Here is a 27,186-nt window from a genome sequence, read left to right as displayed (position 1 = left end):
CATGGAGCCGATGATAATTTCCTTCTGCTTAATAAATACGTTTAGTCCTTCACGTGCTGTGAAGTAAATAACATCCATCACCTTTTTACATCTCCAACCTGAGTCCCCAAAGAACTGACGCATGGACAGTTGCAAAGTCACCCGATCACACTTTCAACATATACACTCACCGGCCACTTTATTAGGTATTCAACTGATTGTTAACGCAAATGTCTAATCATCCAATCATATGGCAGCAACTCGATGCATTTCAGCCTTTAGACATTGTCAAGGTGACCTGCTGAAGTTCAAACTGAGCATCAGAATGGAGAACAAAGGAGATTGAAGTGACTCTGAACATGGCGTGGTTGTTGGTGCCACAGAGGCTGGTCTGAGTATTTCAGAAACTGGTGATCCACTGGGATTTTCACACACAACCATCTGTAGGATTTACAGAGAATGGTCCAAAAAATATCCAGTGAGCAGCAGTTCTGTGGGTCAAATTTGTCTTGTTGATGCCAGAGGTCAGAGGAGAATGGCCAGAGTGGTTTGAGCTGATAGAAAGGCAATGGTAACTCAAATAAGCAGTTGTTACAACTGAGGTGTGCAGAAGAGCATCTCTGAACACACAAAACATTTAACCTTGAAGCAAACAGGCTGCAGGAGACCACACCGGGTATCACTCCTGTCAGTGAAGCGCAGGCAACTGAGGCTACAATTCATACAGGCTTACCAAAATTTGAGAGCAAAAGATTAGAAAAACATTGCCTGGTCTGATGAGTCTCCATTTCTGCTGTGACATTTGGATGGTAGGGTCAGGATTTGGTGCCATCAGCATAAAGGCATAGAACCATCCTGCCTTGTATCAGTGGTTCAGGCTGGTGGTAGTGTAATGGTGTGGGGGATATTTTCTTGGCACACTTTGGGCCCCTTAGTACCAACTGAGCAGCGTTTAAATGCCACAGCCTACCTGAGTATTGTTGCTGGCCATGTCCATTCCTTTATGACCACAGTGTATTCATCTTCTGATGGCTACTTCCAGCAGGACAACGTGTCATGTTGCAAAGCTCAAATCATCTCAGACTGATTTCTTGAACATGACAATGTGTTCATTGTACTCAGGTGGGCTCCACAGTAACCAGATCTCAATCCAATAGAGCACATTTGGCGTAGTGGAACGGGAGATTCACATCATGGATGTGCAGCTGACAAATCTGCTGCAACTGCGTGATTCTATCATGTCAAAATGGACCAAAATCCCTGAGGAATGCATCTAGTGCCTTGTTGAATCTTCTCCTGTGAAGAATTACGGCTGTTCTGAAAGCAAAAGTGGGTTCAACCAGGTACTAGTAAGGTGTACCTAATAAAGAGGCCAGTGAGTGTATACAGCAAATAGCTGGATTAAAACTAAACTTTCTCTTAGTGGATTGCATGGGGTACGCTCTTTTCTGCTTGGCTGTGTGATTGAACCCTGCAAAGATGCAGTATACCGGTTCACATGCTTCATATCTTACATCCAGTGGTGCTGCGATAATAAAAACACAGTAAAATAAGTATTGCGTTAGGTTACTCTTTAAATAAATAAATAATAAGTAAATAAATACATACACATACTTTGATATGAATACACACCAGAACCAAGAAAGTTTAAAAGAAAGAAAACGTCTGACTTGGCAGTCCCAATCCCAGTGAGGCATTATACAGGTGTACTGCTGTTGGTATAAAGGACCCCCAGTTGCGTTTCTTGACACACGTCTGCTGAGTAATTCATTGGCTGAAAGTCCTCAGTGTTGGTGTGTCAGAGAGAGGATGTGCAGCATTGTTCATAATGTCACTCAGGTTTGTTTTCATTATCTCTTTTTCTACTACCTCCAGGGGATCCAGAGTGTGCCCCATAACTGAGCATGTCATTTTTGTTACCTTGTTCATTCGGTGGTCCTCTCTTGAAGTGATGTTACCAGCTCAGCACACCACAGTGTAGAAAATTGCACTGGTTGTCACAGAGTTATAGAAGATGTGAAAGATGTCACATACCACATTAAAGGAAAGCAAGGGTCTTCTAAGGAAAAAGGGACATAATACATAAATAGGACACAATAAACCTAAAGCAAATAATTATAATAAACATATAAAAATACTTTAAAGTAGACAAAAGAGATATAGAAAAAGAAAAACAGGGATCAGGAAAGGCAATCTGCTAGACACTTAACATGTAGAATGTAAATATGTTTCACTGACTTTAAAAAAAAGACAATCAGTTTAATGTACGTTTAGTTAATTTATTAAAACAATACCAAATACAGTGCAGATAGATTCAGAGTCAAAGTGGAAGTCTGTTATAAAATGGTGCAGCCGCATCGACAGCCCCACAGTGAAGAGTAATGAAAGCCTCTCCTGCCTACTACAATACTCTTTTAGCTCAGCAGGCATGTTGCTTCAGCACTGTGGGAGTGAGTGACATGCAAAAGGTTTGCAGGATTGATTCCAGAGAAAAAAATGTTCATGACAGGCATAATGCAAATAAATGTACCACAATATATTCTTTGCTAAGGATATAAGGGATATTTTTAAAAATTAAGAATAAAACACATTTGACAAAATGAGAGGAGACCCATCAGTCCTTCGAGACTGTTTGTTTAGCTAACAACTATGCTGTCTTGTTACCTCATCCAGATTCTTCTTAAAGGTTGTCAAGGTTGTTCATGGCTCAGGAGTTTGTTCCAGACTCCCACAATTCTTTGCGTTAAGAAGTGCTTCCTGGCTTCAGTGTTAAATGCACTTCCCTGAATTTCTGCTGATGTCCTTGACTACGTGATTCACCCTTAAGCTGAAAGAATGTTGCTGGGTTTACCTTATCAATGTCTTTGAGAACTGTAAATACCCGGATTAGGTCCCCACACTGTCTGCTCGAGACTAAACAGTTTTAATTCTCAGAGTCTGTCACAGTTGGACTAAGTCCTGAGATGCACTTGGTTGCCCTTTTCTGCACAGCTTCAAGTGCTGCTATGTCTTTCATGTACTGTGGTGACCAGGACTGCACAGAGTACTCCAGATGTGTTCTTACTGGTGCATTAGTTAAGATGAATGTAATGCAAACACTTATTATTTTTTAACACAGATTGTGCCTTGGACCCTGGATGAGCTTAAAGTTGCACACATGAAGTTTGATGTCACACTATACCAAATATAACTTGAAAATAAAATAACAAACGTACAAAACATTCATAGCTCATGTCATTGATCTACTTTCCTCTAATCTCCCTTAGAATGATGGCATTCCTTGATGAACTACAAGTGGTGTATATGAAAGTCGAGATTTTCCATGCATTTCTAAGCAAATTGTGATGTTTTTTTGAGATTTTTCTTTATCTTCACAGACTTTATTTTCTGCAGTGTGTTCTGTATTACATTGTTCCTACTTACAATTTTACATTTATAAGAAGGATAATCTTTCCTTTCTTCCCCTTAAACAGTCAGCCATCAAAATAATTATAAAAGTTACAATGCAATTCTTTAAATGCTCCTGTCCTAATATGTGTTCAGTTTTTTTTTAATACACAATGCATTTGGTAAAAGAAACGTCTCTCTATTGGACATATAAAAGCGCACGCTCTCTGTTGTTCTGACTGCCTCCTGATTTATGAGTACCAAAAAATAACTTCTCATGACAGCCTTCTGCATTCAGCAATATTTCCTTTCCCTACCTTAGAGCGCTTCACTGTAAGTACCTTATTCTGTCAAAGCTCTCATCCATACTTTTTAAAGGTGCAAGGTGCTTTTCTTTTGGAACGTTTCCACAATCTGTGTTTTTCCCAGACTTCCCTCTACAGCATTATGGCCCACCAGTAGACTTTAGGACAGTCATTCATTGTGAGTGATTTTACTTTCTCACTGCTTTCTGCATTGCGTGGAGGTGCAATCACAACAAATGCAGTGTCTTTGCGGTTTCAAGGTTTGCTTGACAACAACATCCCACTTGCTTGAGTGTGTCATGATATTCCTAAGGTGCAACATGGCAGCCATCGAAAAGTGGAGAAAACCTAAAATGGAGACATCATGAACAACAGGTTGGAGGAAAGTGCAACTGCTTGAGGGACGCGGGTGGCTACATAAAAAGAAGCCTGGATTGCCTTGAATTCTTGCTGAAGGCTGTTTGATACTCATGGCTATATAACTTTAGAGGCAGCTAAACATAACCGTGAGCTAGCAGCCCAGGAGTTGTGTAGGTCTTCTAAAATTTTGTTTTTTTCGATTTAATTCAGGTTGTTTTTGTATAGCGCTCTTCATTGAGTACAGGCGCATAGCACTATGAGAAGTTCACAGGTAGACACTATAACAGCAAGGGGAACATCCTGGTAGGGATAAAGGATGGACTCGTACCCGGTGAGCCCATTCACCAGTTCCTTCCATTATGGCCTACCGGGAGCAATTCATTACCCCACATGACAGGTGGCAGTATTTCTCAAGGGTGAACCAGATTAAGACACCCACAGGGTGGCATAGGTGGTGGAGTCTGGAAATGCAGCACTGTCAAGTGGGCGCTGCTGGGGGAGGACTGTCCTGGTGTCCAGATGACATGGAAATGCTTCAGATGACCTGAACAGGAAACCAGAAGCAGTTCCTGGGTCTATTTAAAAAGAGGGCCCACTCCATCATTTAAATCAAGTCAAAGTTGAGATGCTTTTTTGGAGGAGGAAGGAGGATTGTGAATGGTTTATTTTGCTAGTGGTTTGTATGTGGAAGGCATTTTGTCAAATAAAAATCACTTATTTGAACCTGGAATTGTGTTGTGTATTGCTGTGTCTGTGGTTTGTGGCTCAGTGATGTCTCCCTTGTGGTTACAACAATTTGTTGTACAGATGGCATTATTCCTGCTCGGCATTTGCCTGATTCACAACCACCAGCACCTGCCTCTGCCCTGTTTGGGCTCTCCATGCCTTTTTTTTAAAAGACACAGAGATTACTTTTCAATTAAGGCAATATTAATTAATTTCAGTTTCAATACAGTAAGATTACAGTATTTGCATAATACTGGTATAGTTAAAAATCTGGTAGTTTGTTTAGTACTGGCTGTGGACTGCAGTGGGCACCCCAGCTCCCCAATCCTGGCACAGACGGACAGAGCCACAAATCTCTGCACACAAAGGCTTTTTATTTAGCTGTGGGAAACTCTTCTCTAAGTGTTTCCCACCTGCACACAGCCCAGTACAAACAAAGCAGCACACAGCAATGCCCCTTTTCTTCTTTCTCTCTTTGCCTTGGCCTCCACTCTTCCCAGCAAGCTTCATTCTCCCATGCTCTCAGCTCTGGCTTTTGGAGCAGTATCAGCTGGCTTCTTTTATGTTGCATGTGGGAGTACTTCCAATGACCTCTTAGTGAGGTCTGGAAGCACTTTTGAGTGAGGCGGAAGCCCAACAATGTAGGGCTTCGTAGTCCCTGCAGCATCCCCTGGAGGCACCCACGGAACCCAACTGGGCAGACTAGCAGGACTCCATCTCCTACAAAGCAACCTAGGGAGGCTGCCACCTACCGATCCGGGGGAGATAGTTCCCTGTGCATGCTCTCTCTCCCCGATCCTTCCAGTACACGAGTGTACTAGCCGGGTAAGGAGCCCAACAGTCTGTCACATGGTATACCATGCAAGTCTAGTACAGCCTAAAGTGGTAAGTCTTCAGCCTGGATTTAAAAGTTTAGACTGAATGGGCATCTCTTATATTAGCAGGCAGATTGTTCCACACTTTTGGGGCCCTATAACTACAAGCACGAACTCCCACTCCTATCTTATTAAAATAAAAATAAGCCTGAGATGGACTTTCAGGGCTGCCCCTTCTCATTGGTAAACTGGGCAAAGACTTACTGGCAGAGAAGAAGAAGAAGGAAGTCCAGGCCGAGAGAAAAAATGAAGGTAGTGTGATTATGAGATTTTGGGGGAATGACAAAGCGGGGAAAAACACCCCAAAGAAAACCCACAGTCAAAGACCTGTGGAGACAGGCCTAGTGGGGAGTCAAGGCTTTCTTTCTGTTGTTGTTTCTGTGTTACCTTTTGTTCTTCATGTAAAATGTTCCTCATTTGCCCCATCTCTATATATAAAATCCCTATGTGCATCCAGGTGTCCGTGTGTGGGTGTCTTCTGGTGAAGTGCGCATGCGCGGGGCACGGTGCGATGCGCGATATTACTGTCAGAAAAAGTTAGAGGCGTTTTATGGAAATACAACCCAGTATTACTGCGAGAAGAAATTAAAGGTACACAATACAGTGACGCATATTACAGCCACATACAAGCCAGTATTACTGTCAGAGGAGATTAAAGGCATATTACCGACGCGCACGCCTGTATTACCGCCAGAGAAAATTAAAGGTATATTACGGACGTACAAGCCAGCAGACGTACAAGACGGTATCCTTCAATAAAGGCGCACACAAAAAGGCGAGCCTCAAAAGGGCGACCTCAATTGGGCGCAGCGAATAAAGGCGCGCGTAAATAAAGATCTGCACCATTGTTGCTCTTCACATATTCCAGAGCCATTTGAACTAAATTATCTACGAACGCCTTTATTCGACGTGGTCAATTGAGGTCGCCCTTTTGGAGCTCGCCTTTTTGTGCGCGCCCTTATTGAATAGAGCCGTACAAGACAGTATTACTGTCACAGAAAATTAAAGACACACAATACATGGTGGCAGCCCAAGAAGAACGGTCAGCTCAGCAAGTAAACATCAACAAAAGAAAGGCTGAAAGAAAGAAAAATACGACCAACAAAAAGAATGAGGTCAAAGTCCCTTGCCATTTAATATAGACTGTTCCTACTAATGTTTATGCACTACTGTTCTAGCGCTCGTTATTGTAACGGGCTAAATGACTAGTTCTTAATAATTCTGCATTTTTTTGTGAAGTGCCCAACTCCAGGGGGGCACATATTATATTTAAATGTATGTAGTGTTGTTATAAACTGGTAGTACTGCTTCACAGATTCAAGATTTTTGGTTCAGCTCCCAGCTTGACCTCCGTCTCTGTGACATTTGCACATTCTTGCCATCTGTAGATGGAGATGTGATGTCTTGAATAAAGCTGCATAGGGTAGTGGGTAGGGAGAGTTCTATCAAGCAAGATATGTAAAGGCAATTAACAATGTGACATATTTACAAAAATAAGACACACTTTGCAATTTCTTTCCTTGGTGCAGCGGCAGCAATTCCACAACTTCAAATCATTGTATCTAATTATGTTTCACTGCTTCTCATATAATTGTTACGGTTTTGCTTGTTACTGCACATACCGTACAGTGCCTTACATACATGAAAAGCAGCCCAAAAGTGAAAAAGAAATTAAAAATATTGTTATAACTTTATGGAATCTGCAGAAACAACAATTTCAGCAGATGTCTCCAGTGGGTAATGGGTTGCCAGGGGAAGGATATCACCTGAATGGTACAGTGTACTACAGGAGAGCGGCACAGGAGAAAGAGCAGCAGAAGAAGAAAAGGTCCTGGGATTGCAGGGACCACTAGGGCGGTAATGGCCTGTATGTGTAGTGCATCCAAGATAGTCATAAGAGAAGTTAGGAGCACACGCTGATACAGTGCATTGCTGCACCCACCACATAACAAATCAACTCAGGATCCCACATAGGATACCTGAATTCAGCCATGAAATTGGTGACACCTCAGCACCACACTAGTTCAGATAGAATGGAACTAATGTGAAGTTTTTTAAATGGTGGCTGGAGTGACAATTCTGCCACCAATCCCCAGGTTTTTCCCTGCAGGTTGGAGTGCCTACATGCAGGGCTGGATGCAGATTAATGTCATACCCAGGACTGCATAAGAATGTGCAGAAGGCATAAGGCAAGAGCACAAGCATGAGTATAGGAGCAAAATGGCATTGGTGGAAGAATGCAACACTTTTTGAGGATGTTAAGGAACAAACAATCGAGCAGTGCCCCTCTAGCTAAAATGAGAAAGATGCCAAGCAGGGAATGGTGGAGCTGGCAGCACCTGCTAACCACTAGAAGAAACACAAGGTGTGTTTAGGCAGCCTAAGAATTTTAAAGAAACTATTAGTTTTAGGGGAACAGGGCCAGCAGGGGTAAGTACAGGGAGCAAAATAAGGCAATCACTAACCCCAGAAGACATTTTGAGGCTTAGCCTGATGTGAACCCAGAGATAGTAGCAATGGGGTGCTGAGTTGGGAGAAGAGTAGGCAAACATTCAACTGGTGGGAGGAAAACAGGCCAGAGTCTGAAGAGTGAACGAGAGTGAAGCTATGCCAAGAGGTGAATGGAGTCCTTGTAGTGAGAAAGTAGGTAAGCCACCCTATAAGGGGATTGAGGAGTAGAAGGGTCCTTTCATGATATTGGCCGGCCCACCACGAACTTAGCTGTGGAATGGCCAGTAAGGGGGAGGCGGCTTGATGGCAGAGGTCTCCAGGACTCTGAACAAATCAGAATCCTATTATGTAATGTCATCTACTCTTCTATTTTGCTCTGTACTTGTAATATTATTATCGTACTATCATATTGTATTGAGGATTACTTGTGTTCTGTGTATTGTATTTATTTATTGTATTTGCCCCTCTTTTTTGACACCCACTGCATGCCCAGCCTACCTGGAAAGGGATCTCTCTTCGAATTGCCTTTCCCGTGATTTCTTTCTTTTCCCTACATGGGATTTTTTAGGAGTTTTTCTCTTGTCTTCTTAGAGAGTCAAGGCTTAGGGGGCTGTCAAAAGACAGGGCCTGTTAAAGCCAATTGCAGCACTCGTATGATTTTGGGCTATACAAAAATAAATTGTATTGTGTTGTATTGTATTCAAGACCTGCATATTTAAAGATACTGTTTAAATAAAGATCAAATCTTGATATGTCTAAATATATTAAATAATAAAAAAAAAAAACATCCGATGGGGTGTTCTTACCTTTTCACATGCATTTATATGGCAACCCTGTGCTTTAAAGTCCAGTCCCCATCCACCTGTTTTCTTAAAAGTCTTGGGAGAGCCCAGCCTTACAGCATATACAGTGCTTACAAACGCTGATCCGCTCATTTATTTTTACTTTTGTTTATTTAGAGTGGTTTAGCATTTTATTTGCAGTAATTTTTAAATTATTATAAATATGTGAAGATCTTGGTTAAATGAGACGTCTACTGTGATGACACACACAAACATGTGCACGAATTTACACCTCAAAGATGTTGGTGTCTCAAGGCCCTGTCACATTACACGACTTTTCCAGCGATTGTCAGTTGCAGACTTCATTTACATAATCTTATCGAGTCAAAGTCAGACTTCTGTGACCGCCAGTCATGTAGTCCGACATGCCCAGTGTTTCAGTCTGACCAGTCTGTCACTCACAGTGGGGAGCTCTGTGTACATGAGAGCTGACCACCAATGACAGGTACAATGCATGTACTGTAATTTAGTGTCGAGAACAGAGGAACTTGGGTGTTTTGGACCTGGCAAACAGCAGAGAGGTTCATCTGTCTTATGTCTCATGTTTTTAATTCTACAATACAATGAAGAATTGAAAAAAGGGTCAGAGATTGCAGCTGAACTCGCCATAGCTGTAATCGTTTGGCACAGGCACCGGCTCCATCAGATAGCACTTTACTGGCCGTCAGATAAAAATGACAAGCTCAGGATACTTTGGAAATGTGAAACTGTGCCAGAAAGACATTATGCAGTCACCTTATTTGACATCACCAGGGACTACTAGTCATGTAATCTGACGTACTCAAACACCAAGATCAAGTCTGACACCCCCAGACTCGACTAGATGTCATGAAATGTGACATCAGCTTAAGCAAAGATTGAAATGTGCTGAGTAGTCTTGATGATATCATTAGTGCACACCACTCGATCGTGAAACGTGAGCCAATAATTCAATAAAAATAATACAAGTAAAAACAAAATAATAATGAGAAATGACCATGAAACATCACCATATCCTAAGTGACTGGACATGATTATAGGCTAACCTTTTGCCTCTGTAGAAGCCACAAAGTGAGCTGTCTACCCACAGTTAAATGGCAAAAATTCATGCAGATGGCCACTAAAGAAGGCACATGGGATTGTGGGAGACATCGCTTGGCTGTCTACTGTAGCAAATGTGATCAGCTATTTCTCCATGCTCTCTCATTTAGGTGATAGCTTGGTACAAACTAAATCTGCCACTAGTAAAATCAATTCACCCAACCATTTTCCGAACTGTGGATTTTCATTATATGGTGGCAGGAGGCCAGAGATTTTTCCATGTGGCCTTAGTTCCAAACTGATTGGGACACCAGCCCACAGGTAGAGTCAGACACTTAGGTAGCACGTGGAGAAAGGCAATGCAAATGTAATTAGAAACTCTTTCAGACATGATGCATGTAAGTATTAAATCGGGATCCCTTGATGTGTGAAGCAACAGCATTTGCAGCTGTACCATAGTGCCATAAAGAAAACAACAAATTCACAATTTCATTAACTAAACAAATCCCAAATTCAACAAATCATTACCTTCCAAACTGAAACTTCCTTTCCTCTAGACTTATTATTATTATTATTGAAAATGCTAATCACTCACTTCGTAGTGTTGTGGTTGGTCAGAGGAGCGTTTTCAGTAGTGAACTGACTAGCATAAAGCGCTCCACTGAACGTCACGGGAAATCCTTCCTACCCTCAGCCATCAGACTCTTTAACTCTTCTTCTAGTCACTCATCCAAACAATAAGCTGTTCAGTCTTACTTGCCCACCATGGCCTAGTCATTCTGGCCCCCTAATGATCACATGTCCCCAACTGGCTATCTCTCTCACCCGTTCATCACCTAATAGCTAATGTGTGGTGAGCGTAGTGGTGCAATAATGGCTGCATCATGCAGGTGGGTGTTGTACATTGGTGGTTCCCCTGTCTCTATGTAAAGCACTTTGAGTAGTGATAAATGTGCTACATAAATGTAATGGATTACAGTAATCCCTCACCTATCGCGGGGGTTACGTTCCAGAGCCCACCGCGATAGGTGAAAATCCGCGAAGTAGCGACCTATATTTATTTTATTATTTATACATATTTTAAGGCTTTATAAACCCTTCCCACACTCTTATAAACCTTTCTCACTCTCTTGTTAACCTTTCCCACACTCTTATAAACACTTCCTATGCTCTTAAACACTTTCTACATTCTTAAACACCGCAGACCAACACTGCACACTGCACGCAGCGATCAGACGTCAATGTGTCTGCACTCACTTTGTGAAGGGGGGCAGCTGAACTCACGCTGAGCAGAAATGGACTTTGTGCTGCTTCTGCCAAAATGCCTGCTTGTCGCTCTGCGCGTTCGGAAGAAGGAGGAGTGTGTGTGGGGTGGGGGGGGGGCTGAACGCACGTTCGCTCAAACCCCCCTCCCCGGAGGCGCAGTTCGCATTGTCAAGGGGGTGGGGAGCTGAATGAACGCTAAGGAGAAGTGGACTTTGTGCTGGCTTTGTGCTGCTTGTCGCTCTGCGTGTCAATAATTTAAAAGCCTGTACAATCAGGCTTTTAGGTGTACATCACCTATTTTCCTGTCTCACTGTCTTGTCTTGCGTGAAGTTAAAATGTTTTATAATAGTGAGATGTTACTCATATCCTTAGCCCGACATCCACATATCATATATGTTAACAAAGTGTGTTTTATAAGTTTACATGTGTTTAAAGCATATGGGATGGGTATTTTAAGGCTTAAACTATAAAAATGTTTATTTATATGGTCTTTCTATATCGCGGATTTTCTCCTGTTGCTGATGGGTCTGGAACATAACTTCCGCGATAGGCGGGCAATCACTTGTATTTAAAAACCCGCAAAGTCGTGAATCCGCGAAAAGTGAACCGCGAAGTAGCGAGGGATTACTGTATTATTATTATTGTTATTATTACTAGGGGGCTCTGCCCCCTGCTCTCTTCGCTCGCCCAACCCTGAGTTTGGTTAACCGGATATGCAATTTAAAGAGATTGTTATTTTCATGGGAATTGTTACATATGTATTATTTTCACTTTTACTTTAAAACTTCAGTAAAAACAATATTTGGAATTAACTTTTCTTCAAGATCGCATAAATTTTGATTCCGTGTTTGGACTTACATCGTGAAAACGCAACGTATAACTGCCTTCCTCTCTAATAAATAAAATGACTTTTTCGAATGTTTTACTTGCTCTTTCTTCTTCGCTTAGTTGTTGACGTGTCATCTAGAATGTATAAAATTATTGTCCTGATAAAATTTATAAGAACTGAGAATGCAGGAAGTGTGTCTGCCAAAAGCATTCTCACGACTGAGAGGTTAGATGCCCGTGGTCTTGTTTGAAAATAGTTGTAAGTAGGGCGTGACTTGAAAGAATCTCATGTTAGAAATCTCTGTCTCACGGGACTTCATTCCAAAAAGTCTCTCTGAAAGTCACATCTCATATCCCAAAATTTTTTCATATAATAGAGAGATTACTATTATTATTATTATCCATCCATCCATTTTCCAACCCGCTGAATCCGAACACAGGGTCACAGGGGTCTGCTGGAGCCAATCCCAGCCAACACAGGGCACAAGGCAGGGAACCAATCCTGGGCAGGGTGCCAACCCACCGCAGGACACACACAAACACACCCACACACCAAGCACACATTAGGGCCAATTTAGAATCGCCAATCCACCTAACCTGCATGTCTTTGGACTGTGGGAGGAAACCGGAGCGCCCGGAGGAAACCCACGCAGTGAACCCAGGTCCCCAGGTCTCTCAACTGCGAGGCAGCAGTGCTACCCACTGCGCCACTGTACCGCCCATTTATTATTATTAATAATATTATAATGTGTAGTGTGATAATTCTGATATGTAAACTAAAGGTTTCTTCCTTTTTTAGTGTAAAGAAGAAAAGAGAAAAGTATTACACCTTGCATGTATCCACATGATAGATCTCTTAGCCAGATAGGTCAAAAATCAGTTTTTCCTCCTAGACCGGGGTACTCAACTCCAGTCCTGGAGGTCCGCAGTGGCTGCAGGTCTTCATTCTAGCTAGTTTTGTAATTAGAAGCCCGGGCAGGCAGATGATGAAACTTTGTGTTTAATTATATGGCTTGTTTGTGCTGTAATTCTTCCAAGACATATTGTAGATTTTGGACATTATCTGAATGCTTTGCAGTCCAAAACAGATTTGTATTGCTTGGTACTTCCCTTCTCTCGCGTTTATTTCAAAACATTGCATTAACACAGCTACTTCCTGATGCATGTACACAGGTTTATCTGGAGAGCTGCTGCTGCCTTTGTCCACTTCTTTATTTAGTGATTATTATAATCTGTACTTGTATTTTAACCGAGAATCATTCATAGCATCTGCACTCGGTGCTACACAAAACATAAGTTGTAAATTGTAACTATAATTTGAACCTCATTATTAACTGATAGCTGGTTAAGAAAACAGGCCACAGCTAAACCTTAATGCAGCAGTTTAAAACTAAAGTAGGCAACTAAGGGTAACAAATGAGTTAAGTAGAACTAAGTTTAAAAACGTATTACTGTACTTTCTTAGTAAATAAATTGATTTTCATTAAAAATTTGGTTAAAGCAAACGCTGGCAGGATCAGAATTGAGTACCCCTGTGCTAGAATGGCTTAGTGACAAGCCAGCAAGCAAGTGAATGTGGAAGGTGACTGTTCAGTCCACTTTTTGCCAATGTTGTGTACGTTTTTCTGTTGACACATTCATTTCCTCAGTTTCTTTTTTTTAGACTGCTAACATATTAAAAGTAAATTAATGTTGAGCTTAGCAGTTTGCTAGCTCTCCCATTGTCTGGCAGAAGATGGCAATGAATGTGTCAGTGTACAGTAGTTATCAGAGGAAGCCAAAGTTTTGTAGGCAATCAAAACATGGAGGACTGTGCGTGTGTGACACCTCTTGATGTGCAAAACATTGTAGTCATTGTCAAATGAAGGACATTCATTTGAGGCCAAAATGCCATGCATGTGTTGGTGGCTGACAATCCACTTCCCTCTCGTGAGTAATAAATAAAGGCAGAGCATAACAAACGCATAAAAATACAATGAGAGGCATTTGTGCATGATGGGCAGCTCCTAGATGGATTGACTAATATCGTCGAGATGGCAACAACATTACATAAAGCAGAGACAAAAGGGGTCAATTGAACAGATTAACTTACATTAGTGCAAAGGACAACAACCTTATGCAATAAGAGGCCGGGTTGAGCAGATCAGTGAACAAGTACGTCAGGCAGCTCCAGGGAATTCTTTTGTTTACCCAGAGAGCATTTTTAAAATCAATGTCCTGCCCATCATCCTCTGGCATCCAGTTTCCATTAGCAAATCACTCTCTGCGTTTCTAAGCTCACATGGATGGACCCCACTTCACTTTTCACTCACACGTAATACTGCCCCTGAGCTGTGCTTATCAGACTGCCACAATGGGCCGCTCAATAAAGTGCTCTGACAGGACTACAGTAGTCAACACTCATCAGCCAGTGTTCTCAGAGCAGTTTTATTGAATTATAAGTCAGGAAAGCCATCATCACCCTGTAAATGCTTACAGCATGTACTGATAAAAAGGAAAAGCACATGTGCCTCTGGTTTGTTTTAGGGCGGACAAAACATCTCGGTAGGTTCTGCAATATTGTTAGGATAGAAAGGGCAAAAGGTGGTTTTTGAGAATGAACTGAACAAATCAAAATAAAGACCTGCCTATTGACGTGAGTCAAAGCTAAACCTCAAGCTTCTCAAACAGCATTCTCATGCCACACTTTAAATGAGCAGCTGCTCCACAAGTCTCTTTGACCTTCTGTAAAGCCACTCATCAGCTGTGACTTCTTGATGAACTTTATAAAAGCTCACATTCTTAATGCTGCTTGGCTTTACGCTTGGAGTTGGTGTCTTGTTGAACAACAGATCTTCTCCCAAGGTGCAGGTTTCTTGCAGACGGCATCAGATTTTCCCTGCATTATGCTGCATACATTTATTTTAGAAAGACAGAGTAACCATGAAGGCTGGTACAGTGTCTTCAATAAGTATTCACCCACTCAGGAAGCTTTCATATAAGAAATTATGACAAACAAGGGGACAGTGTTGTGCATGAGCTAGTTCAAAAGCGCATGTTCATTGAACAAGCTCATTTTTCTAAGAACGGTGAACTTAATGTAACATATTTGCAAGTGAAGAACTTGAACGTGAGCTAGTTCAGTTTTATGTGACATTTTGGATCTGGTTTAGGTTTTGAGTGGAGCCGAATCCGAATACGGTATTTGGATAAGCACAAATAGTGGATTTTTACAAATATTTTTTTGCCATTTATTTATATTTGGAAAAAATAATGTAAAATCAAATACACCTTGTCTGTGTGTCTGCCTGCTTGTGCTTATGCTACACGTGGTGAAGCTCCACTTTTGCTTTTCAGAAAAGGTTGTACTTCGCAAGGCCACGTTATATTTTTCCCCATCGGACATGCAATATGTGACACGACTTTTGACCGGCAGCGTAATAGGTTAGTTCACCTACACGCTGGTTCTACAGTCACCATTTGTGTCACATGGTTGGAAACAGAGCAGTCATTTATATGTATACTTCCATCTATTCAATTTTTTTTTTGACCAGGAAGATATTAGCATATATGGTTATACATGTTTGTTGCTGGGTATAACTCAATAAAGTGTATTTAAATAAAAAAAAGTTTTCATAATTATTGTATTTTATTCAAGAACACTGTAATAGCCTAATCTAAGGCATGCAAAGTTGTAAACTCATGGGTTATTTATTCTCACTCCTTAAAAAATACAAAATGAACTGAACATGAACTAGTTCAAAATCGAAATATTGAACTATGAACTTGAATTTATTCATTTTCATCTGTGTGAACTGAACTTTGAGTGAGTTCTTGTGAGGTGTGAACTTGCACAACACTGCAAGGGGATACCATTCAGCCCATTAATTCTGTTTGTTTAGCCGACTGCTAAGTGGTCCCAATATGTCTTCCTGATTCCTCTTAAAGGTTGTCAAAGTTTCTGGTTCAACTCCGTGTCTCTGTTGATTGATCTTGAGTCCCACAACTCTCTGTGTAAAGAAGTGCTTCCTGGCTTCAGTTTTAAATGTACTTCCCCTGGATTTTTAGTGATGTCCTCAACTACATGATTATCCTTAAGCTGAAAGAATATTGCTGGATCTACTTTATCAGTTCCTCAGAGGATTTTGGATTAGGTCCCCATGCTGTCTTCTCTGCTAGAGATTAAACAATTTTAATTCTTGGAGTCTGTCACAGTAGGACATGTCGTTAAGTCCTGAGATGCACTTGGTTGCTCTCCTCTGCACAGCTTCAAGTGCTGCTATGTCTTTCTTGTACTGTGGTGACCAGAACTGCACACAGTACTCCAGAGTGGATCTTCCTAGTGCATTATATAGTTTGAGTATAACATCCCTTGGCTTATATTTAACAGTGATTATGATATAGCCTAACACTTTATTTTCCTTTTTTTTGCTTTTGTTCTTTGCTTAGTCAATAAAAATGCTGCACCAACATAAACCCTTAATCCTTTTACTTCATGTAGGACAGTGTCTCTTTCATTGTATCTGTAATTGATGTTCCCTTTGCCCACATGTAGCACTTTGCACTTTTTTTTGTGTTTTTTCAGTGTTCGCCCAGTTCTGAACATTGTCCAGGTTATTTTGACCATCATCATCATATTCTTCCATGAGAACCCTGAATACCATGAAGACTGATCGAGGTCATTTATGTTAGGTAGAATGCCTAGAGGGGGCTGGGTGGTCTCATGGCCTGGAACCCCTGCAGATTTTTTTTTTTTTTCTCCAGCCATCTGGAGTTTTATTGTTTTTTCCAATCTTCCCTGGCCATCAGACCTTACTTTTACTCTTTGTTAATTAGTGTTCCCTTACTTTAATTATTTATTTTGTCTTTTTTCTCTTTCTTCATCATGTAAAGCACTTTGAGTTACATTATTTGTATGATGATGTGCTATATAAATAAATGTTGTTGTTGCTTTGAATTCTTTATGCTGCCTCGTCAGTGTCTGCTATCCCTCTAATTATCAATAGACTCGAGCTGTGGACCTCTAGAACTGCACTCCACTGAGGAGATTGTCGCTTTATATTATACCAGCCATCCCCCATGGCTCCACCAGCAAGGGCGGACTGGCCATTAGGGCATTTGGGCAATGCCCGGTGGGCCACAGACTCTGGTTTGGTAATGGGCCGGCCATTTTTTAAATAAATTTTATGTACTTGTTACTGTTTGACATTAAAATTAATTTTATAAACTATTAAACCACTAAACATTGTTTGTCCGGTACTGTGATTTATATAGTCCTATATAATATACTGTATTACGTCATCCAGTTGTTTTAGTTGTCAGTACACAACGTTGCAGTGAAAAATTTGGTTAAAACTGCCTTTTGCCGATTTCTGTTTAGATACCGCTACATTTCGGTTAGCATATACATTATTACAATTTATTTTATCTCATATCTAGTATTTAAATTCTTCGGTACTAATAATTAGTTTAGATTATGTATTATGCATTTTATTGTTGTCTGGTCATTGGCGTGAGCAATAATTAGTGGTTTTCAGCTGCATTTATTAGTATCATGAAAAAAAGTTATAAAGCACAGGATAGGAATTTTTCATATTACAACAGAACATCTATAGTTTATCGCTAAGTTAAAGGAACATTTCAATCATGTGACGTTTTCATTATAACCTCGGTTATAATTTATTCCATTGTAAATGAGCAACTAACAGCCTACTAGAGTACTGGCACTTGGACATGACATTGACATGTGCCATGTACTCTAATAATGTGTAAGCCGTGTTACTAAATTTTTTGCTTTTCATTAAATTTGATTTCTAAGCATTTCGTCAAATTTTAAGTTGTGTCTTAACAACTGTATACAGATTAAGTTTGGCAACAGTTTAGATAGAGTTCATATCATAGGCTCATAGGAAGTAGCAAACTGTACACTCATCACAAATTTTAAGAAAATGACAATGAATAATGGTCCGAGTGGGTCGACCTCATCACCTCACTCGTTGAAGGATGCTCAGGCCGGTTTTGAGACCCAGTCTGCTCCTGTCCGCCAGCGTTGTAGTGAAACAGGACAGTGAAGAGGGCCCTACTCCTGATGTTACGCTTTCCCCTCAAATCGGCCCACAGCCTCTGTCTCGGATTAGCGTTAATATATTGCTTCTGCAAGCAAACTATGATTCTTAGCATGATGTGAGAAGTCATAACATCAACCGGAATGTTCAAGCAAATTATAGAAAAAAAAAACTTAATATAAATTCGATAAGTAGTTCTCTCGTGAAAAGCGAACAGACATACAGACAGACGGAGAGATGTTGGATTTTATATATATAAAGATGCCAGTGATAACATCTGGTTACACTATGGTTAAGATTAGGTTTGGGGGAGAATCATCTGACTCAAGTGACAAAAACATACAATCCAATTGGCTGTCTAGCAAAGCTACTGAATTGAGGAGGCCTGCAAGTGCATCCATCTCCCAATTTTAGTGTCATATGAGAATTTCACAAGTTTACAAGCTATACCAAAATCAGTTTCATTTATAGAAATCAGAAAAAGTAATGGTGCAAGGACATACCCCTGAGGATGACCTCTCTCTTCATGTGGAGCAGTGATTCTTCACATACACGGAGTTGAAGAACAATGCATTGAATTTGACTTCTTTGACATTAATCAATAATAAAACAATTAAATGTTGAAGTGAAAGCAAATTTTGGCAAAGTGGTCCAAATTAATTACAAATATAAAACACCAAATAACTGACCACATAAGCATTCACCTCTTTCAATCAGGATTTTGCAGGTATACCTTTGTCAGCCATGACAGCCTTGAGATTGCGTGCACAGGTCTCTATCAGATTTGCACATCTGGACACAGCACTTTTTCCCATTCTTATTCACAAAACTGCTCAGGTTCTGTCAGGGTGCATGGAGATTATCATTGAACAGACTTTTTCAAGTCCAACCACAAACTGGATTGAGATCTGGACCCTGGCTTGGACCCTTCAGGATTTTAGCAATGTTTTGAACACATTTCTTTGTAGCAATGGCTTAAAATAATTACAAGAAAATTACGAGTGCCACTCCAACTTTATATTTGGAGTTGGTGTTTTGCTGTATAACAAATCTCTCAAAGCATAGGATTCTTGCAGACTCCGTCAGGTTTTCCCTGTATTTGGCTGCATACATTGTACCCTTAGAAGCCTTACAGTGTCTGCTTCAGAGGAGAATCCCCAAAGCATGATGCTTCACAGTGGGCATGGTGTGCTTTCGATGATGTGCAGTGTAACATGATGCTTAGCGTAAAGGCCAAAAAGCTGAATTTTGGTCTCATTTGACCATAGAAACGTCCTCCAGCTGAATTCAGACTCTTCCGTGTGTTATTCAGCAAACTCTAGAGAGTTTTTTTGAATAGTGGCTTCCTTTTTGCCCCTCTCTCATAAAGCTGCAAGTGCTGAATCAACAGCACAACAGTTGTTGCGTTCTCAATCTTTCCAGTCTCAGTTATTGTAGCTTATAACTCCCTCTGAATAATCACAGAAGGCATCCATCACTAGTCTTCCGTTTGCACAATCACTCTTACAGTTGTGCCATATACTCTTTCCATTTCTTAATGACTGATTTAACTTAACTCCAGCAGATATTCACTGACTTTCATTATTTTCTTCCCTCCTTTCTTGACTTGTGCTTTTCATGGAGTTGCGTGAAGTATTCTTTTGCCTTCATCATGTAGCTTAGGCTACCATACTGACTCAGTAACAGCTCTTCCTTTTAAAGTGCATTTAGACTACAATCACTGGAAACCCCAGACAGGTGATCTCCATTGAACTAATTCTGGGACCGATGAAGCCAATTAGCTTTATCAAAAAAGATTAAGGAGTGACTACTGATGCATATTGCTTATTTTGTGTTTTATATCTGTAATTAATTTAGACCACTTTGCACTGAACTGTTTTCCCTTTGACATGAAATCTTTTTATATTTCAATGTTTTATATGAAAACTTCCAAGGGGGTGAAAACTAATTAGTGTACTAATCTCACTAATGAAGTACATTTTGAAAGATGTGAATAGAATAGAATAGAATAGAATAGAATAGAATAGGTTTACCGTATATACTCACGTATAAGTTGGGTCTTGAAACCCGAAAAATCAATCATAAAATCGAACCTCAACTAATACGCCTGTTCAAAAATGCGACATTTAATTTTTTTTTCTTTACATCTTCCTGCTTCCTCCAATCTCGCATCAGTTTATCAGACGCATCGAATTTTGTTGGAGCAGCACAGTTACCGATTTTTTTCACTACTTCAACGACATTTAATTTCAAAACCAGCTTCATATTTTCTTCTGGTCGAACGCTCCATCGTAGATAAGGGATGCTCTTACGATAAAGGTGTATGAGAGTGTGAGATACAAAAAACACAAATCAGTGCAAATGTTGCTTTGGAATAGTTCAGGTATTACCGTGTGGTCACGTAGGCACGAGAGAGAGAGAGGGGTTAGGAGGACACGCTGGTACAGGGTATTGCCGCACCCACATTGAAAAAAAAGGCTGTGTGCTCCGTGGTTATTCTCTCAGGTGGGCGTTAACATATCATAATCTCTTGGACCAATAGCGTGAGTTTTCCGCATTTAACAAGTCCTGACTTATCCGCGGGAGAACTTATCCATGAGTATATACGGTAATTTTGTTTATAGCACTCTTTATATCATACATATAATAAATGCAGTCACCCTGACCAACAGTTTATTTGTATTGTTCCTTATTAGTGCAGTTTCAGAACATAAGATGCCAAATTAAATGCACTTCAGTTCAGTGTTATATAACCATAAAACTTCTAAGGGGTGAATACTTTTGATAGGCTCTGTATTAGCTGGTTTAGAAACAGAAATAGGAAAATGTAGCTGGACTAACTTGTCATAGCTAAATACTAATGGCAAGATGAGAAATTGGTACTGTAAACAGGGAGACACTCTTCTATTCATTTCCTGAACTGACTCATTTTATTCTGCTTCTAGTGAGGCCATTTCTCCCACAGTATGCTTGCCACCACCAACTAGTGGAAACTACTCAGCCTACAACAGCGAGTCATTTGAGCTCAGCTGGTTTTGCCATTTAAGCTAACTTGGCCCTTTTTGATTTTTCTATTTTTTTACCTAATCTTTTGGCAGCATTTTAGCCTGCTTTCAGGTTTTCAGGTTCTAAAGAAAAGCAGTAGTAGTGGGAAAAATTATAGTCACTAACAAAATTTTAAATACTGTCATCAGTTCAGGGATGGGGCCACCTCATTTATGTAAAATAATAAAATAATAAAATAAAAAAAAATGAAAACAATAGGCACATGGTAGCACAGAGTTAACAAATGTAAATCTTTTGGCCGCTGGCTTCACAGTGATATGCTCCGGAGAGCGGTCTTTTCACAAGATTGGAGCTCTGTAAGGCAGTGCACTTACTGTACTCCTGAATGAGGTGCCACTTCTTGGGAGCACCTCGTTTTATAGCATCCACACTCAAAGGGGCATGGTCAGTTACCTTCAGTGGCCGCCTTCTTGGAACTGTCAATGATAAGAGCCCCCTGGTGTCCCAGAGCACTAGCACTTACCTCAGATGAGTCTGGAAGGTGACCCTGCACATGTGCGGCAATATGCATGTTTCAGATTTAAAAGCCAAGAAAAATACCATGTAGCCATAAGGAGAAGGCCCAAACCCCAATTGATTTGGGAGTCAGCTATACTAAACACTGCATCACAGTGCAATCCAGCAGGGAAACAAAAATATCACAGAAAACGGTCTCGTTTACACAAGGAAATCATTCTCAAATAAGAGGATTTTTGCAAAAAGCAACACATGATGAATTATGAATGCTGTATTTAGAGATTAATTAAGTTAACCTGGTTCTTTTTAATTAGCTGATAGGCATTTTGCAATTATATTTCAATCTACATTGTGCAGTTCATTGATGTCTGTGAAAGTGCAGGACAGTAGTAATATTACAACAAAACGCAATAATAGAAAGTATATAGTGCATTTGCATTATATATAAGCCCCCCGGCGCTTTTGGCGCCCAACCCCCATTTGCGGCCAGTCTGTCGCTCATCTTGTAAAGACGGTCTTTGCTCGATCCTCTGCTGGATTATTGCTGCTGCTGCTGTGCCACATGATCGGCGCTTCAAACATTTAAATGCCTGTACAACAGCTGTCCTATTCTTTGTCTTTTATTTCCGGCTCCGGGCGTGGTTAAATCTCTTGGCACTCTTGGCTAAGTCTCGTCTCACGGGATGTAAGTTCTTGATATTTTTTAGTTTATAATGTAAAAATGGAATAAGAATCTGAAAATCTAACAATATCACATTAAAGTTCGATAAATTCCGAAAAGAATGCATGCCAAACATATATATGTAGGTTTTAAAATAAGCCCGATTTAAAGTGTGACAAAAAATGTGACATAAAAACATCACATAAAATCGTTGCACTTTTAGGCTTAGGATTTTATATACATAGAGTATATATATTGTGAGATGGCCAAGCGGTTGTCTAAACAGAACCGTGACAAGAGAAGAATTATTGGTCACTAGTCGGGTCGTCCTGTTTAATTCTCTGCTCTTCCTCTTTCAACTTAAACTTGTGCCTTCTGGCAAAAATAGTCATAACCTCGTAGGGCAAAACACAAAAGCAATTTAGGGCTCTGGTTGGCCTTCGCAACAAACAACATGTCTACCGTGGAGCTCTGAACTTGTCAGGTATAGGTCCCAAAAGATAACTCAGTAAAGTCAGCTCAGTCGGGCTTCTTATAACGGGTGGACTGGAAGTGGTGGAGCTAATTTCCCTCACTGGGCAGTTACTCAGAGCTGTGGGGAGAAAAGGAGATGACACAGTTAGCGACAGCGCCCCCTCTCACCCCTGTGGGTTGCCACCTACCTCAAGTGAGCTAGCAAGGAGTTCCTAGGATGCACATGTGTGACTATTCACACACACACACACACGCACACGCATGCACGCACACACACCCACACACACACACATATGCAGACCCCATATAATGTTAATTCCTTTATGTTTTAATTTTTTCATTATTTTAATTCTTGCTCAATCATGGATCCTTTATTCACTTCTTACTTATTCTTTAACATCAAGTGTTCTTATTCCATACTATTTCTATCTTGTTTATGTGTTGGCAGTCCAGTGGAGAAGGTCATGAGAGCACAGGGTTTAGCACCTTCTAGGTTTCAAATCCCATTCCGGGTCTCTCTGTGTGTACTCCAAATGTTCTCCAGGTGTTTAGATGGTTTTTCTGCAGGTATTATGTTTTGCTTCCATGTCTTCGTACAGTCAGAATGTGTTCCTGCCTTCTGGTCTGCATTCAGAAAATGAGGGCCTCATCTCTAACTACCTAGCTGTGTATTTTGTGTTTGATCACTACATCCATTTTCCTTATCTATCTCCTACATTTATGTTTTCTCTCTGTAGGGGTGGAAGAGCAACACCGGCGACCATGCCAATCCCAAATCTTTTAAAATAAGCTCTGCCTCTTCGAGAGGCTGACTCACAGCCCACATAAAATCCAGGCCAGAGACCCTCTGCAAACCCACCTCTTCTATGTGCTCAACATCCTCATGATTACAACAGCAATGGGAGCGGTGCGGGTAAACAGGTAAGCGTATCCAAACCTTTTTATTGTTAGGAAATGCTAACTGAGAACAGGCATCTGCAACTTGCTCTTAATAATGCAGCAGTGCTCACTAAATTATATTAGCCAGGGCTTCTTAGCCAAACCACAGTGTTTGACCTTTAATTTGGCCAACAGCCAGGGCACTGGGCTCAAAATACAAACTGTGCTTTATTATGACTCTGTGGAATCTTTAGTAATTGTATAATGCTGACAAAGTAGACAAGACTTTGGTATAATGTTTCATATGTAAGATAGTACCTTCAGCACCTGGAGCTGTCCATCACGAAAAACTGAGCCAAATGCAAGAGGAGCTATAGATTCATGGCCTGAGTGTGACCTTGGCTGAGATGAAACAGTGAGTCTCCTAAGTTATCTCTCAAGGAAAAACTGCTAGAGATTCGGATCAAGTGACAATAATGGGATTCTATCCAGCTCCCCATTCAGCATTATTGTAATGACCATCTGATGGGCAGATCCAGGTGTGGGTTCTGTTTTCCCTATCAAAAAGAATGTCATGCCAAACCTCAGTTTGTTATTCACCAGGGGTCTCATTTAGAAAGCTTGCATACACACGAAAGGAGGCTCGAAATGTGCATACGCAACATCCTACGCAATCGTCGGGTTTTATAAAAGAAAACTTGACGGTGGGAACATGCGTATATTTACAGCAACCCTAACCCATGCATACATGACATTTGGGAGAAACGATGAGACTCTTGATAAAGAAGATAAATGCAACCAATCTGGCTAAATGACGACTTGCAAGTATTATAACCCATTACTACAATGTATGTTGGGGTGACAAACATTTTATACCTTGAAAGTGAATGAAATGAGGCACAGACCACATTTTAGTGCCATTTTAAGAGAGCTAATGCTGTGTATTTGCACTGAAGAACTTTTCTGTTTTTTTTATCAGTTAATATCAGCTACTTGTTGCCACTTCTCAGTGATCTTCCCCACAGGTTAGAAATATCTCAGCCGTGCTTCACGTCATCATGTCTGTTGTGCTGGAAACCATTAAGCAAACAGTGAGGCCCTACATCCAGTTTTTGTCTGCTGTGGGTGTACATACTTAAAACATAACATGTTTTTGCAAACATAAAAAGGCAATTTGCAGCAGTGTCCGGCTTCCTAGTGTAATCTGTGCTGTTTACTGTGCTTATATTGCAATCAGGACAGCTAGTGAGAAGGAAGCGTTTGTTAATTGTGACATTCCATTAATGCACAAGTCACCTGTGATGTCAAGATGTGGCTGACAAGCATTGTGTGATGTAATGGCGTGTAACAAAAAGCGCTATATGGCCGCCGACCCAACACAGACAGACACGGGAGGCACACTTAAAAAAGAAATAAACTTTCATTTTCTTTGTCTGTGGGCTACATCTTCCCCGTACCCACAGACACAACACAGTCCCACACTAAGCACAAGCACAATCTCAAATAAACACAAATCAAATCTCTCTCTTCTTTATCTCATCCACCCCTCTCTGGCAAGCTTAGTCCTCCTCCCAATTCTGGCTTCCAGAGTAGTGTCTGCTGGCGCCTTATATAGGTCACCCAGAAGTGCTCCAGGTGCTCGTTGACCCACTTCTGGCAGCAGAAGAACCGCCCACACAGGCTCAGGGACAGTTGCAGCACATCCTGGTGGAACCCCCGGATCCCAACAGGGCTGTAACGAACTCCAATTCCCATGAAGCCCTGCGGGAATCCGAGGTATCGATACCATCCAGGGGGTTTGCCATCTAGTGTTCCGGGGGAGGTGATGCTCTGTACACACTTGCTCCCCCGGTCCTTCCACGGCAGGGGCCCCGGCCATCCATGACAGGCACTGTACATGGTGGCTGGACCATGGGTAAGGTAACTGGCTGAACACCCAGCTTTTCAAATGGCCTATCCTGTATTATTCATTTTAACAGCCGTCATGTTATTCATTACATGCGCCAGGTGATAGTAGCTACCCACTCAGACGCTGGTGCCTTACTCTTATCCTGGACCCCCAGAACACAGAGGAGAGGTGCTATAATGCTGTAAATGATCTTGCACTTTTATTTGAGGAGCACAGCCAGATACTCTTGAAGGCAAGTTCAGTGCAGCCCAACGAAGTTCTACAACATAGTGATTCCATACAGTCATATGAAAAAGTTTGGGAACCCCTCTTAATTCTTTGGATTTTTGTTTATCATTGGCTGAGTTTTCAAAGTAGCAACTTCCTTTTAATATATGACATGCCTTATGGAAACAGTAGTATTTCAGCAGTGACGTTAAGTTTATTGATTAACAAAAAATATGCAATATGCATCATAACAGGATTAGACAGGTGTGTAAATTTGGGCACCCCAACAGAGATATTACATCAATACTCAGTTGAGCCTCCTTTTGCAAATATAACAGCCTCTAGACAATGTCTTCCTATAGCCTTTGACGAGTGTCTGGATTCTGGATGAAGGTATTTTTGACCATTCTTAAATACAAAATCTCTCCAGTTCAGTTCAATTTAATGGATAGATTTTCGATGATATTCAAGTCAGGGGACTGTGACGGCCATTCCAGAACATTGTACTTCTTCCTCTGCATGAATGCCTTTGTGGATTTCGAACTGTGTTTTGGGTCATTGTCTTGTTGGAATATCCAACCCCTGCGTAACTTCAACTTTGTGACTGGTGCTTGAACATTATCCTGAACAATTTGTTGATATTGGGTTGAATTCATTCGACCCTCGACTTTAATAAGGGCCCCAGTCCCTGAACTAGCCACACAGCCCCACAGCATGATGGAACCTCCACCAAATTTGACAGTAGGTAGCAGGAGTTTTTCTTGGAATGCGGTGTTCTTCTTCCACCATGTGAAACGCTTTTTGTTATGACCAAATAACTCAATTTTTGTCTCATCAGTCCAAAGCACTTTGTTCCAAAATGAATCTGGCTTGTCTAAATGAGCATTTGCATACAACAAGCGACTCTGTTTGTGGCGTGAGTGCAGAAAGGGCTTCTTTCTCATCACCCTGCCATACAGATGTTCTTTGTGCAAATTGCTCTGAATTGTAGAACAATGTATAGATGCACCATCTGCAGCAAGATGTTCTTGCAGGTCTTTGGAGGTGATCTGTGGCTTGTCTGTAACCATTCTCACAATCCTGTGCAAATGCAGCTCCTGTATTTTTCTTGGCCTGCCAGACCTGCTGGGTTTAACAGCAACTGTGCCTGTGGCCTTCCATTTCCTGATTACATTCCTTACAGTTGAAACTGACAGTTTAAACCTCTGAGATAGCTTTTTGTAGCCTTCCCCTAAACGATGAGACTGAACAATCTTTATTTTCAGATCTTTTGAGAGTTGCTTTGAGGATCCCACGCTCTCACTCTTCAGAGGAGAGTCAAAGGGAAGCACAACTTGCAATTGACCACCTTAAATCCCTTTATATCTCATTATTGGACACACCTGTCTATGAAGTTCAAGGCTTAACAAGCTAATCCAACCAATTTGGTGTTGCAAGTAATCAGCATTGAG

General features: G+C 40.9%; 1 protein-coding gene across 1 annotated transcript in view; it reads left to right on the top strand.

Moving 5' to 3' along the window:
* The window catches only part of LOC114662001 (ATP-sensitive inward rectifier potassium channel 12-like), a 98,898-nt gene that overhangs the window by 59,642 nt on the left and 12,070 nt on the right, over positions 1-27,186 (top strand). Inside the window, exon 2 of the mRNA XM_028815284.2 lies at positions 23,478-23,661. Within this exon, the coding sequence (XP_028671117.1) occupies positions 23,624-23,661 (38 nt within the window). The 5' untranslated portion in view covers positions 23,478-23,623. The remainder of the gene's footprint in view (positions 1-23,477; positions 23,662-27,186) is intronic.

The sequence above is a fragment of the Erpetoichthys calabaricus genome, chromosome 12, assembly GCF_900747795.2.
Source record: "Erpetoichthys calabaricus chromosome 12, fErpCal1.3, whole genome shotgun sequence".
Taxonomy (NCBI): Eukaryota; Metazoa; Chordata; class Cladistia; order Polypteriformes; family Polypteridae; genus Erpetoichthys; species Erpetoichthys calabaricus.
This window is presented reverse-complemented; position numbering and strand designations above follow the sequence as displayed.